Source organism: Mytilus trossulus, unplaced genomic scaffold (assembly GCF_036588685.1).
Source record: "Mytilus trossulus isolate FHL-02 unplaced genomic scaffold, PNRI_Mtr1.1.1.hap1 h1tg000024l__unscaffolded, whole genome shotgun sequence".
Lineage (NCBI taxonomy): Eukaryota > Metazoa > Mollusca > Bivalvia > Mytilida > Mytilidae > Mytilus > Mytilus trossulus.
The window spans coordinates 910,485-923,283 of NW_026963290.1; the positions used below are offsets into that span (position 1 = coordinate 910,485).

Genomic DNA, 12,799 nt, shown 5'->3' on the forward strand with positions numbered 1-12,799 from the left:
TTAAAATACTTTTGCTCTCTATTTTTCCCAATACAGATATTTTGTTCACCACAAGTAAGTAGACATACTTACTCACTAGGTTGTATTGCCATTAGTTTCAATGAGATAGATGTATTTTATAGGATAGGTTGCTATGAGGAATAATATTCTAATGGCTAATGGCGAGGACTGTAAGTGTTAACAATAGCACTTTATTTCAATATTTTAGATTATTTCTGAGTTGTTGGGCTAAAAGCTTGACAATTTGTAGATAACTTAGATAGTTTTGCTCTCTGTTTTCCCCAATACAGATATTTAGTTTCTCAAGTAAGTTAATATAACTAATTTTATTCTAATCACAGCGAGAAATCCAGCATACTATAGACAGTCGTTTGTTTTACGTTATGGAACTGGTATCCTGGGTGATCCTACTGGTTGTACCAGTAACTATCAATCACAGCTCCAGAACCAGTGGAACAGTATGGCCACAAACTTACAGAACATGTGCCGTAACTCTCAGCCAGCTTATTCTATATCAATATCATCTCCTGTTGACACGCTAGTGTCCAGGTTAGGGGTGGAATATAGCAATGTAAGTATACACTGGTTAAATTTATGAAAATATGAAAAATGTAAAGAAAAAGAAGAAGTAAAAAAGAAATATATTCTTTCAATATTCTTTTAAAAGAACAGATCTTTGTTTTAACAGTGATTTCAAATAAATTACTCTCACTATATTGTACCGAAATGATGAAAATTTAGTTCATCTTATACACTGTTCTAATTTTTATACCCTCTAGTGTGTATACAACAGGTATCAAATCTGGTTCAGCAAAACCATTCTATTTAATAGTGGAACCATTTTAAGCAAAACAGTCTTTTGAATTAATTGATGAGTTTTTCAAATTTCTAATTATTTTTTATGACTATTATTTGGAACTGTTCATTTAAAGACTAGATTTTACATATAAGATGTATATTTCTAGGTTCAAATTTGACTACAGCCACCAGATTGTTTATAATTTATGATTTCAGGGAATTGTTTATGCTACTTTCACTTTTGATATGACACCAGCTAATTATGTGGACACTGCCTATCAATCCTGTGCTAATTTAATCTCTAACGCTTTCGTCAACAAGCAGTCAGAGTTAGCTCCCATTTTACAATTATCAGCCAGTGGATCCTGTCCCACCGTGTCTTCTGCTTCTGTGACCTACGACCGAGTCCTGAAGAATTATTTTGTCTGTACAACAAATGCTGGAGTTCAGTATGTCTCAGCAGAATCAAAGTCTGTTTGCTGTAAGTTTATATTTTAGTCAGTTTATGCAAAAAATGGATAAAAAGCATGTCCTTGATCTGTGAATTATGCATATTTGAAATCCAACATTTGTATTTAGGGCTGTTTGATTAAAACATACATGATACCCAGGAAAGGCACTTTAAAAATTGGGTAGCCACATATATATAGAGGCAAATTAGAATTTCATTTACATTTCCACTACGTATAGATACACCCAGCCATGATTGAGACTTGGAGGTGCCTTCTCTGTGTCCTATGTATGTTTTTATGGAAGAGCCCTTATGTTGCGCAACAGGAAAGGTTACTAAGAAATGTATTTTCTCAATTTGTCTATTGTTGTGGCTTTTTGTTCATTTGTGTTTTGTAATCTTTCATTTAATAGTCTAAGAGGAGAGTAAATAGCAATATTGGGGTCAACGTTTACATCATTTTGTAGTATACACAATGTATCAGTTATTTGATCACCATTATAGCAGATATCCATATATATCATGTATATATATATTTTCAATCTTTAGTTGACTGTGCCCTTGGACACTACTCCAGTGAAAAGCGTCAGTGTTTGGAATGTACTTTTGGATTTTATCTGTCCACACCAAACCGTGACAGCTGTGATGCTTGTCCATCAGGAACCAATAGTAGAAAGACAGCCTTGACCAGACAGACGGATTGCTATCGTAAGTTACTTTATAGTATATTGTAATAATGAATCATCTTAAATGGTAGATAAGTTAGATCTGACACATATTATTTTTTAACTTTTAAATAGATTCTTGTTACAAAATTCCTATAGAGGATACAAATAACATTTTATTTTAATAATTTTCCTTGCTTTACAAATTTCAATATGAAGCAAATACAATTAACCTCATAAAGTTTTTTATAATATTTTTTTTTTTGGAATTGCCACTTATCAAATTGGTATTAAAAAGATTTTCAAGAGGGTTAAACCATCTGAACTGATATCTCCATCAGGAGTATGAAATTTTAATTTATGAACATACGGTCATTTAGATTATTCAAAGTTCTTTGTATTTAAAAAAAAAATGTTCTTAACTTTGTTATAAATATATTTCTTATGCTGTACCTTACTTTACCTTCAAGTTACCTGTCCTAATGGTTTTACATCAACCACTGGACAAGCTCCGTGTTACCAATGTGCTGCTGATTCCTATTCCTCTTACGGCCATTCATGTACAACTATATCTAACTTTATCTTTCAGTTACCTGTCCTAATGGTTTTACATCAACCACTGGACAAGCTCCCTGCTACCAGTGTGCTGCTGATTCCTATTCCTCCAATGGTCAATCATGTACCACATGTCCTAGTGGCAAGAAAACTATTGGAGTTGGCAAATCTACTGAATCAGATTGTAAAAGTAAGATTGCCTTTTGTGTTTTTTTGTAAATTGTTTTTGGTATTTCAAGTTTTTGTGATGTTTGATTCAATAGATATAGGAAGATGTGGTGTGAGTGCCAATGAGACAACTCTCCATCCAAATAACAATTATTATTTAATGTTTAAAAATAAGAATAAATAGGTATATGAAAAGCAAATAGAATGTATAATCTTTGTATCAGAAGTCTTCAGTTCTCATGAGCAACTGTTACATTATGTGCTTGATATGTGCAACCATATAGGGGGTTATTTTTGCGGGATTAAAATTTCGCTATTTTCATTTAATAAGGTATAAAAAATATTTCAGCGGTTATTATTTTGGCAAATTCTATACTTTTATCAATACCTTTGCATGTTCACATTTAAATTCGCTGAAGTTATTGTGTCAATTTTGTTCTATCTTGGAAAATAATAGAAATTAACACCAGCGAAAATAACCCTTTGTACGGTATTTTGATTTGATTGTTTTAATTGCCAGCAAGAGTCAATCAATGATATCTGCTTCTAATATTAATCTTTATAAATCACATTTCAGACATTTTTACCTATTTCCTTTATAGATCCATGTCCAGCTGGGTACTACTCATATAATGGTTTAGAGACATGTACAGCTTGTCCAAGGAACTTTTATCAGGCCAATACAGGTCAGAGGCAATGTCTGGAGTGTCAAGGTGATAGGATCACGCAGGCTGAAGGAAAGATTTCACCAGCTGATTGTGTCAGTGGTTGTAAGTAGTTTGAAGACTTGTTCATAATAAATACCAGTGTTTGATTTTAATTATTATATCATGAATCCCTAAAAAGAAACTAAAAAGAAGCTTGTAAATATTAATAACCAATACAACTACGCAAACAGTTTTTAGAAAGCAAGTATTATAACAAAACATTTCAGTAATTTATTTTAATTGTTTTATTTTGTATTTCAGTTGCATCAATCTGTACAGGTATTTGTCAGAATGGAGGAACATGTCAAGTCCTGAACCATGATTACTACTGTACATGTCCACCAGGTTAGATCATGATTTCATTTTCAAATTTTAGCTCCTTTTTTATATCAAAACCCTGGATAACAATTTATCGGTAATTCGTATATTTTCCCTTTGATCTTACTGCCTAATATTTTCGAATATCAATGTACTGGCTGTATCACTGAAAATATAAGGCATTACATTGCAGGACGTCATAACATTGCCTGACGTCATAATAACCGATAAACAGAATGATAGGTAGTTTCGTTTTTGATACTGACTATATCATGTTGAACATCTTAACTCGACCTACTAGGCTCGTCTAGATATTCCACATAACATAGTCAGTATCAAAAACGAAACTACCCATTATTCTATATATGTCATTTAAAAAATGCTGAGTGTGTCATCAAGTTAAATTTTGCAATTCAATTTTGAAAGCAGTATTTGTAATTTGAATTGTGAAATTTCTTAAATTTATTAGACATTTCTAACATACTAAATGCGCTCAAAATTTTAAATTTACTACAATATTTAAAACAGAAATCAACTTTTGTAATGTATGAACTAACTGTGTTTATAGATCTATATAAGAAGAGACCACTCTTCTTTCAAGTCACAATTTTATAAAAGTAATGTATGAATACCAGTATGCATAACACATGTTTCTAGAGTGACATTCATTGTCCTTGAGACCAAAAGTTTTGGTATGCTTGACAATACAACCTTTATGGATGCATAAATCAGAAGGGATAAATGGATCTGCTTTACTTTAGAAGTAAGATAGAAATCTTAGTTTATGAACAATCATGTAATTTATGAAAGGAAATTAAATTTACAAATCATGTTCTTTTGTGCTAGTGTGTTATCAATAATTACTTATTTGTTCTAGGTTATACTGGTCCAACATGTGAGACAGAGATCAACCCCTGTGATAGTCAGCCATGTTTTAATGGAGGACAGTGTACAAAGACTGGTGTACTCACCTTTACATGTACTTGTACCAGCAGTAAGTTTTCTAAAGCATGCTCAACTTGTTGGTTAAATTGACTGCATGGCAATTCTATATTGTAAAAGTTATTGTGTGACAATGGGATAATGTAAATTTTATGGTGTGGCCAATTTTATATTGTTAATTTTATCATAGAAGAAATGAAGTGTTTGTTGTTGTAAGCATCTTGATTTTATATTGTCTTTTGGTAATGACTTTTTTCTCACAAATGGTAATGATTCTGAATTTGCAAAATAAAAAGAATACTTAGTAAGAATTGTTTATAATGTTAGTATGTCACCAAAAGAAAGATTTTTGTTCAAATCCATGTTTATGATAGGCAAAGAATATCTAAGCTAGAATTCACTATAGGATTAAACACATTTTTTCTAGAGGTTATTGATGTGTAAACCGGGGCGGTTAACTCACAAACTGAATAAAAGTCCGAAGGACTTTTATGTCAAGTTTGTGAGTTAGAGACCCGGTTTACACATCAATAACCTCTAGAAAAAATGTGTTTAATCCTTATAATTCTTCAGCCAAACCTCTAGAAAAAATGTGTTTAATCCTTATAATTCTTCAGCCAAACATACGCGATTAATAATTTACATTATTACTTTCATGGCTACTATATGTACCATCAGAAGCACAATGGCATGTCGTAACTAAGGAGTACGCCGCCATCTTGACGTTCTAAACAACTTAAATGTTCGATAAATGCAACAGAATCTAAAATGAACTAGCACCTACCTCAAAAACCTCATTTTAATAAGAAACTTTCCGAATTTGAAGCGTATAAGTAACGAAATAATCTTCCGTCTGAAAGTTTTCAATCGTATGACGTCGTGTTTTGCCATGACGCAAATTCGCCAAATCATTCGTGAAATTTCCCGGCATTTTATTTAAATTTTATTTTTATATATTCACGCTTTTGTGCAGTTATTTTATTTCTTTTGTGGGGTTATATATGCATTAGAATAGAAAAAAAACTGTTATGCCATTGTTTTATAATCTCAACTTGCTGAAAATCCGAGTATCCCTGCAAGAATGTGTATCGCGCATGAATAGATTACAAAAGTAGTTCGGAAACATGGTTTATCGAAGTGTAAACCAAGAGAAAAATTCTACTTGACCAATCCAATTCAAGTATTTATAGATATGCAAATGATATAAGAATTATATCATTATAAGAATTATAAATATGATATTATTGTACTTTGATTATGTTATTTGAATTAGTATAAGGTATAGATATAGGAAGATGTGGTGTGAGTGCCAATGAGACAACTCTCCATCCAAATTACAATTTAAAAAAGTATAGGTCTGTTTAAAATTTTGGTAAAAAACCCAACAAATAGATGATGCATTTTATAACTTGTTTGACATGTGTTACAGTTATTGGAGGAAAAATTGGTGGTAGGTTATTAGTACTGTTAACACAATATATGTCATTTCATTGATCAGATTGTAGAAATATAGCTTTATATTCTTTTAAGATAAATTTGCAGGAAGCATATTTGGTATTATAAAAAAGAGATTAGAAGCATGCCAGTATATTTAGATCAAGACAAAATTCTTTTTGAATGTATACAGAATTTTATTTTGTAGAAGACCAAAATGTTAAATTCATCAATTGTTTATTATGAATTTATCATTGTAATAAAAAAAAATATACCTCATGTAAAATTGTGGAAAAGGCTATAAAAATCAATGTATTTTTTAAGAACTCCTGAATAAAAATTAAAGCAATTGATACATTTGCATTGATATTTGTATGATAAACCATGCATTGTGTTAACAATATATTCTTAGCAGTTTTGACTTTGAACCCATCCATTTCACAACAGTTTCTTCAATCTCTATTTCAAACTTTCATATATCCTGTTACAAAATGAATTTCATAATACATACTATATCATTCCTTCAAAAAGCTGCTGTAGGCTCAGGAGGTATTTTATTCTTATTACATTTGTTTCAATGTTTCTAAGGCATGAATGGAATGAACACTAGATTTAGATATGTTAGAATGACATCCAATCATACTGTTATCCTTTGCACACCTGTTGATATTTGCACTATACCTTTATTCTAAGTGTCTGAAAAATCACAGAATTGTTTCACTCAATAACATTAATTACATTAGATGAAAGTCCATTTGTTTTATTAAAATATTCACAATTTAGCAGATAACTGTATTGTTTTTTAAGCTTGGACTGCGTAGAACATTGATTTGACAGTCACAAACTGAGTTTACCCAGCGACATGACAAGCTTAAATACAATACACTTATCACCATTCTTATGCAACATTAAAATAAATTACATTTTAGTAAATATTTTGACTTAAAAATGCCATAAATGAAAAAAATGTGATTTTTTTGTTTATTTTTTGAGAAATTACGTAGCAAAAAAAATATTATTTCAAAATGATGGCTTGTTTTAGTTACAGACTGGTAAAATATGGAATTGAATTCTTCAAAATATTTCCCATTGAAAATAATCGTTCCAAACTAAATGCATTAGAATATGAAATTTATTTTGATATGTTGTATTTTTTTCTGTTACCTGGTGTTATTATGTGGTATTGAGTAGTTTTAAGTTATGGTAGGATGTTTGGAATTACAATATTGAAAACAGATAAAATGAAAACTGTACCTTACTGCAAACTATGTAATAATTTTGTTTCTTTTTATCATTCAGGGCTGTTTTCATAAATTGAATGATTTAAGTGAAAAGATTTGTATGCTACTGTGTTTGTTGAAAGCTGTAGATATTCTTTAAAATAGAAATGAAAATAAGTGTTTTTTTCGTAATTTACTTAAATTATTATATTCAATATGTAGTAAAAACTATATAACATTTATTTGTAGATCGTTTTAGTGGCAACCTGTGTGAGAATGATATAGATGATTGTGAGTTTACCAGTGGATTTAATCCCTGTAACAATGGTTCCTGTCATGACCTGGTTGGTGGATACACCTGTCTATGTCCATCTTACTCAGGATTTACTGGGTCAACGTAAGTCTTTCAGTCAGTGAATAGGGAATCAAGCAAAATGACCATCTTACTCTGGCTTTACTGGGTCAATGTAAGTCTTTCAATCAGTAAACAGGGAATCAAGCAAATACTCCTTTCAGTCATAAGTCATGAAAGTTGAATACATTGTACTATTTAGCACAGGGGGGTTTAGAACTCCTGCTGGGGTAGTTTATGAATATAGAAAATGAATTATCTAAATTACTGAACTCCAAAGTAAATGCTTAACTGAATTACAAGGTAAATTTAAAAAAGGTTGAAGTCCTTTAAACAGGACAAATTCAATGCTTGACTATATTTACCAATAGAGAAAATTGAAAACAAGTCATGTAACTTAATTTTCCATTTGTTTCTTAATTTTCTTGAGTCATGGTCTGTTTTAACTTGTCTGATAAGTTAGACATAAGTGGTGAATGCTTGAAAGAAGGGTAACAGTTAGTCTTGTCATGATTTGGCAAGAGAAAACTACATCAGTGCTTAGTATTACCACACATGATATAAGCTGGTTAAATTTAAGAAGGAAGATTGATAGTAATTCATATGCTGTGGTTGAAAAAAATTCCACCTCAGGTTTTTATGATATGTTGGCTAGGATAAAAGCAGTCTCCATTATTGATAAAAATATCCAAGAAAACTTAATTTGTAAAATAATTATTTTCGAATGTAAACCACATGAAAATTTCTATTTAAAAATTCGGTTCTTAATAACAAGAAAAAATGTTTTAAATGAAGAACATAAAAGTTTCATAATTTCATTATTATAAAGAAATAGACTTAAATTCATTAAGTCATTCATCATAACATCAGCACATTATATCATTAGCTAATAATGGAGGAGTGTTTGATCTCAGGAACATTTGAAAATGGATTCATATTTATTGCTTTAGCCTATTCTGACTAAATATTGAAAATTCATTGATCTCTCATAAACTGTATGACACTGTACTACAATATTGATGTGATTAATTTTGATGCTTGAATTAGTGAAGCTAATCCCTTAGACTGTCATGAAAATAATTTCCACTGCAATTTGAATTTGTAAAAAGAACTATCACAGATTGAAATAACTAGCTGTAAAACATAAAAGAGGGGCTAAAGCTTGACACCTCAAAATGTTAATTTTCAAGAAACTCAGTTTGACATTTTAAATACCCCTATAGATTCAATGCCACCATTGATTTCCCTATAAATAGTTGTTAAATTTGTGCTTTGAAAAAAATGTGCAAAATTAATCTTTGTTTTGAATAAAGAAATACTTGGCTTGAGTTTTGTTCTATTCAGTACTATAGACAAAATTTTACATAATATTTCATTGTGCATTAGAAAACCATCACTTGAAGTTGACTAATCAAAAGTTCACCCCTTGTTTTCCAGTGTACAAACTTTAGTAACCATGGTAACCCATAACATTTTATACTCCAATGTTGTGACATCTGAGAAACACTGTTATACATTCTAAATTTTAAAACCCATTTTACATTTTACACTTGAAAACCCCTATTTTATAGTAAATGGGTAAGGCTGCTAAATGTTACAGTTATTGTGAAAGAAACCCAGTGTGGCACTGTTTTTGATGCCACATACTAATTTAAACAATATTTTAACTACCTACAGTACAGCGGCACCATTGGGATAGTAAGTATTCATTGAGGCTGGTATTACTAACCCCATATGTGTATAGTGTGTGCTTCAGTATCATTTTTGGTTTAAATTAATTTAAGTTGAAAAATATATGAAAATGTATCAGTTTTGTTTGGCCATGCAAATATATATGAGATTTCTGTATGCAAAAGTTATATTTAGTGATGCTTTACTTTTGACCATAAAATCCTATTTATTTTTAGACATGATGCCATTTTTAATAAGAGTTTCTGTTACAATATCCTTATTTTTCTCGGTAAAAGTGAGCTTTTTGTCAACGCATATTTGGGAGCATTTCTTAGGGCTGAAACTATGACTTTTTAATTCTTGTTTAAAGTTAAAAATTATACATGATTAGTAGATTGGTAAAATTTCGTATTTATGTGGTTTTGTAGCTAACCTTCAAAACTTTTTACATTAAGTTATGGTGCTAATTAGAAATTTTACATAACATAATAGTTGGTTTTGGTATTTGAATGTAATAATTTTGAATTATAAAAAAGAATATCATTTCTTAAAATTGAAAGTTGAAAGAGAAAAAGATCATGCTTGTACTTGGAAAAAAGTTGCTTGCTGATTGATGGAAGGTTTTGTTTCACTTTCACACAAAATCACCAAGACATTTTAAATAAATGTCTAGATCCGTCATTTCACTTGAAGTTTTGTGATAAACTCACTTGTCATTCACAATGTCAAACAGTTGTAAATTGTTTTTGAGTTAGTTCCCTTTTCCCTCTAAAAAATGCTGCTATATTATATTTGTTGGGAGAAATTTGCTTCATTTTTGGAAAAAATCATAATAACTGCTGCTGAATTTCATATTAATTAGTCAGTCTTTCATTGGTTACCATACTTTTGCACAACCTTAATGTTTTAGAAGGCAAAATATCACACCATTTCAAAACATAACAAATACATTGTAACTCCATAAAACATGATATCTGTTATTTGACATTGAAAAGAAGGCAAATTTTCATGTGGTTATCCTAAGTATATAGCAATTACAGAGTAGTAGTTACAAAATTTAAGATTGTTAAATAAATTTTACAGTTGTACAACTCCAAAAAATCCTTGTGTTGATGACCCGTGTGTAAATGGACAATGCTCATCTTATGGGGCCATCAGAAGGAAATGTATCTGTAATAGAGGATATACAGGAGAGGACTGTGAAACTAATATAGGTAATTATCAGACTATTATTTTGGTTATAAGAACAATGTTTATGTGTTAAAAAGCATTTAGGTCACATGGTACCATACAAATAAAGCATTTGGGTCACATATGTGGAACCATACAAACAAAGCCTTTTGACACTCATACCACACACATCTTCTTATATCTATTTGTGTCACATGGTACAGGTGTGGATCCAGTCATTTTACATGGAGAGATTTCCAACCCAGGATAAAAAGGGGTGGATGTTTCAACCAAAAATCACCATTCAAAAGCATTGATGTTAAAAAAAGAGGGAGTCTTCCAAAACCTTGATCCCACCCTTGGGATCTGCCATTGTGGTACCGTACAAATAAAGCATTTGTATTAAATTACACCATACAACCAGTATTTGGGTTAAAATATATTTGTGCCATATAAACAGAATTTGGGTTACATGGTACATCCATGTCATAAACAATCAAAGCATTTGTGTCAAAAGGTAAAATAAAAATAATCATTTGCATATACAGACAAGTTATTTGGGCAATGTATTTGCCAAAAAAAGCATACAACACATTTTGGTCACATGTTCTTTGCATGTATTATTTATGTAAGATATCACTATGCTGCTTACAAAACAAATGAATTATTATAAACATATTGTTTCAATATTATGCATGTTACTATGTGTATTACAGATGAGTGTTCACCTAATCCATGTGCTAATGGTGGGACATGTATAGACAATGTCAACAGTTTTACCTGTATGTGTCCTTCAGGATACTCTGGCACTTACTGTCATGTCAGAGGACAATCGAATGTGTGTGCTGGGAGCTGTGGATCAGGACAGACCTGTGTGGATTTCTATCCTGAATCTAAACCTGTCTGCATGTGTGCTAATGGTTATAATGATAGTAAGTGGATTATTGGGAACATACTGTCACTTATTCAATGTGTTCTTATACTCAAGGTTAACTAAAATGTAAATGTCAATTTTTTCATAAAAGTGAGACTGATATTGAGGCATAAGAAGATGTGGTATGAGACAACTCTCTATTCAAGTTGACTTAGTTTGCTACATAGCAAACTTTTAGAAATTTGGAATTTGGATTGTTTCTGTAGTAGAAGCTTATATAATCAATATGAATGTGGAAATTATGTAGTCGATACACCTTATCCCTATATGTCCCCTATTACTTGACATCACAAAGTTTTCCCATAAAATTTTGACTTTATAATATAAATTATCTGACGCCACAATGAAAACGTGATTTTTGTGAGGTGTTAAAAATTCAACAAGCGCAGTTTCCAAATAGTGATAAGGTCAATATGCACATAAGGGATATGTTTACATTTAGGCAGCAAACTATTTTTAAGTTAACATTCTAATAAAGCAATACTTTTCCAGACATATTTTTTTATAAATAGAAATGTATTTGTATTAGATCAGGTAAATGTAATACTTGTAACTTGTATTATGAACTGTTTCCAGCCTCGTTAGATGGTAAGTACCAGTAGATGGCTACAAGCATGGATATCCCAGCATGACATAGATATGATCTATTCTAGTGCAATGCTTACTCGTCAGACCATTAAAATACCCTTTGATCCTATACATTGTACTACAGAATTATGCATTTGTAATGAAAGCTACAGAATGCATAGTCTCTGTTTGAGTATGAAGTGTACACAAGCAAAGCAAGATTTTAATACAAATCTTTTGATTAATTTGTCACATTTTGGAGGTTGTGTTTACGCTTGGGCTTCTAACTCTACATCTATTGTTTGGTCTGTACCTTGTAACTTAATTACTGTACTATTTCACTTTTCACCAGTTGTTGTTCTGATTCAGCTCTCTGTATGACAGAATCACCTGTTTGTCACTATTAATGTCTCATTGTTTAGTGATTTTTTGCCTTTGGGCCCATTTTTCTCAGATGTCTTTAAATTTGAATTTTAAAATCTCCAACTGCTTTACATTTTGAAGAAAATTTGTGATTTTGTATCATAACTTGTGTTCTGACATAGAAATACATTTTATTGATTTTAAGCTTGACTTTGCAAAAAGTAAAGAAATAAAATTCTAGTTATGGTTCATAAACATTTGGTTTATTTTGATAACGTAACAGATAGTAAAACAAAATTTTTGGTGATAGATAAAATGTATAAGTCAGTTTTGAATTTTGGGGACTTAGTTTTCTAAAATTGTTTTAAATTATTTAAATTTTGCTATTTTATTTAAGATATCATCAGCTTATACCTTAAATTGATTCTAAGCCTCCCAAAATTAAGAAAAAATGGTTTGAATTACATAGCATTGCATTAGAGTA

The 12,799-nt window shown here is 30.7% G+C and overlaps 1 protein-coding gene across 1 annotated transcript in view; it reads left to right on the top strand.

Moving 5' to 3' along the window:
* The window catches only part of LOC134699015 (uncharacterized), a 106,779-nt gene that overhangs the window by 44,177 nt on the left and 49,803 nt on the right, over positions 1 to 12,799 (top strand). Inside the window, exons 27-38 of the mRNA XM_063560707.1 lie at positions 342 to 571; positions 1,015 to 1,279; positions 1,799 to 1,957; positions 2,504 to 2,659; positions 3,240 to 3,407; positions 3,606 to 3,689; positions 4,540 to 4,656; positions 6,034 to 6,054; positions 6,570 to 6,587; positions 7,508 to 7,655; positions 10,365 to 10,495; positions 11,168 to 11,383. Coding sequence (XP_063416777.1) covers positions 342 to 571; positions 1,015 to 1,279; positions 1,799 to 1,957; positions 2,504 to 2,659; positions 3,240 to 3,407; positions 3,606 to 3,689; positions 4,540 to 4,656; positions 6,034 to 6,054; positions 6,570 to 6,587; positions 7,508 to 7,655; positions 10,365 to 10,495; positions 11,168 to 11,383 — 1,713 coding nt within the window. The remainder of the gene's footprint in view (positions 1 to 341; positions 572 to 1,014; positions 1,280 to 1,798; positions 1,958 to 2,503; positions 2,660 to 3,239; positions 3,408 to 3,605; positions 3,690 to 4,539; positions 4,657 to 6,033; positions 6,055 to 6,569; positions 6,588 to 7,507; positions 7,656 to 10,364; positions 10,496 to 11,167; positions 11,384 to 12,799) is intronic.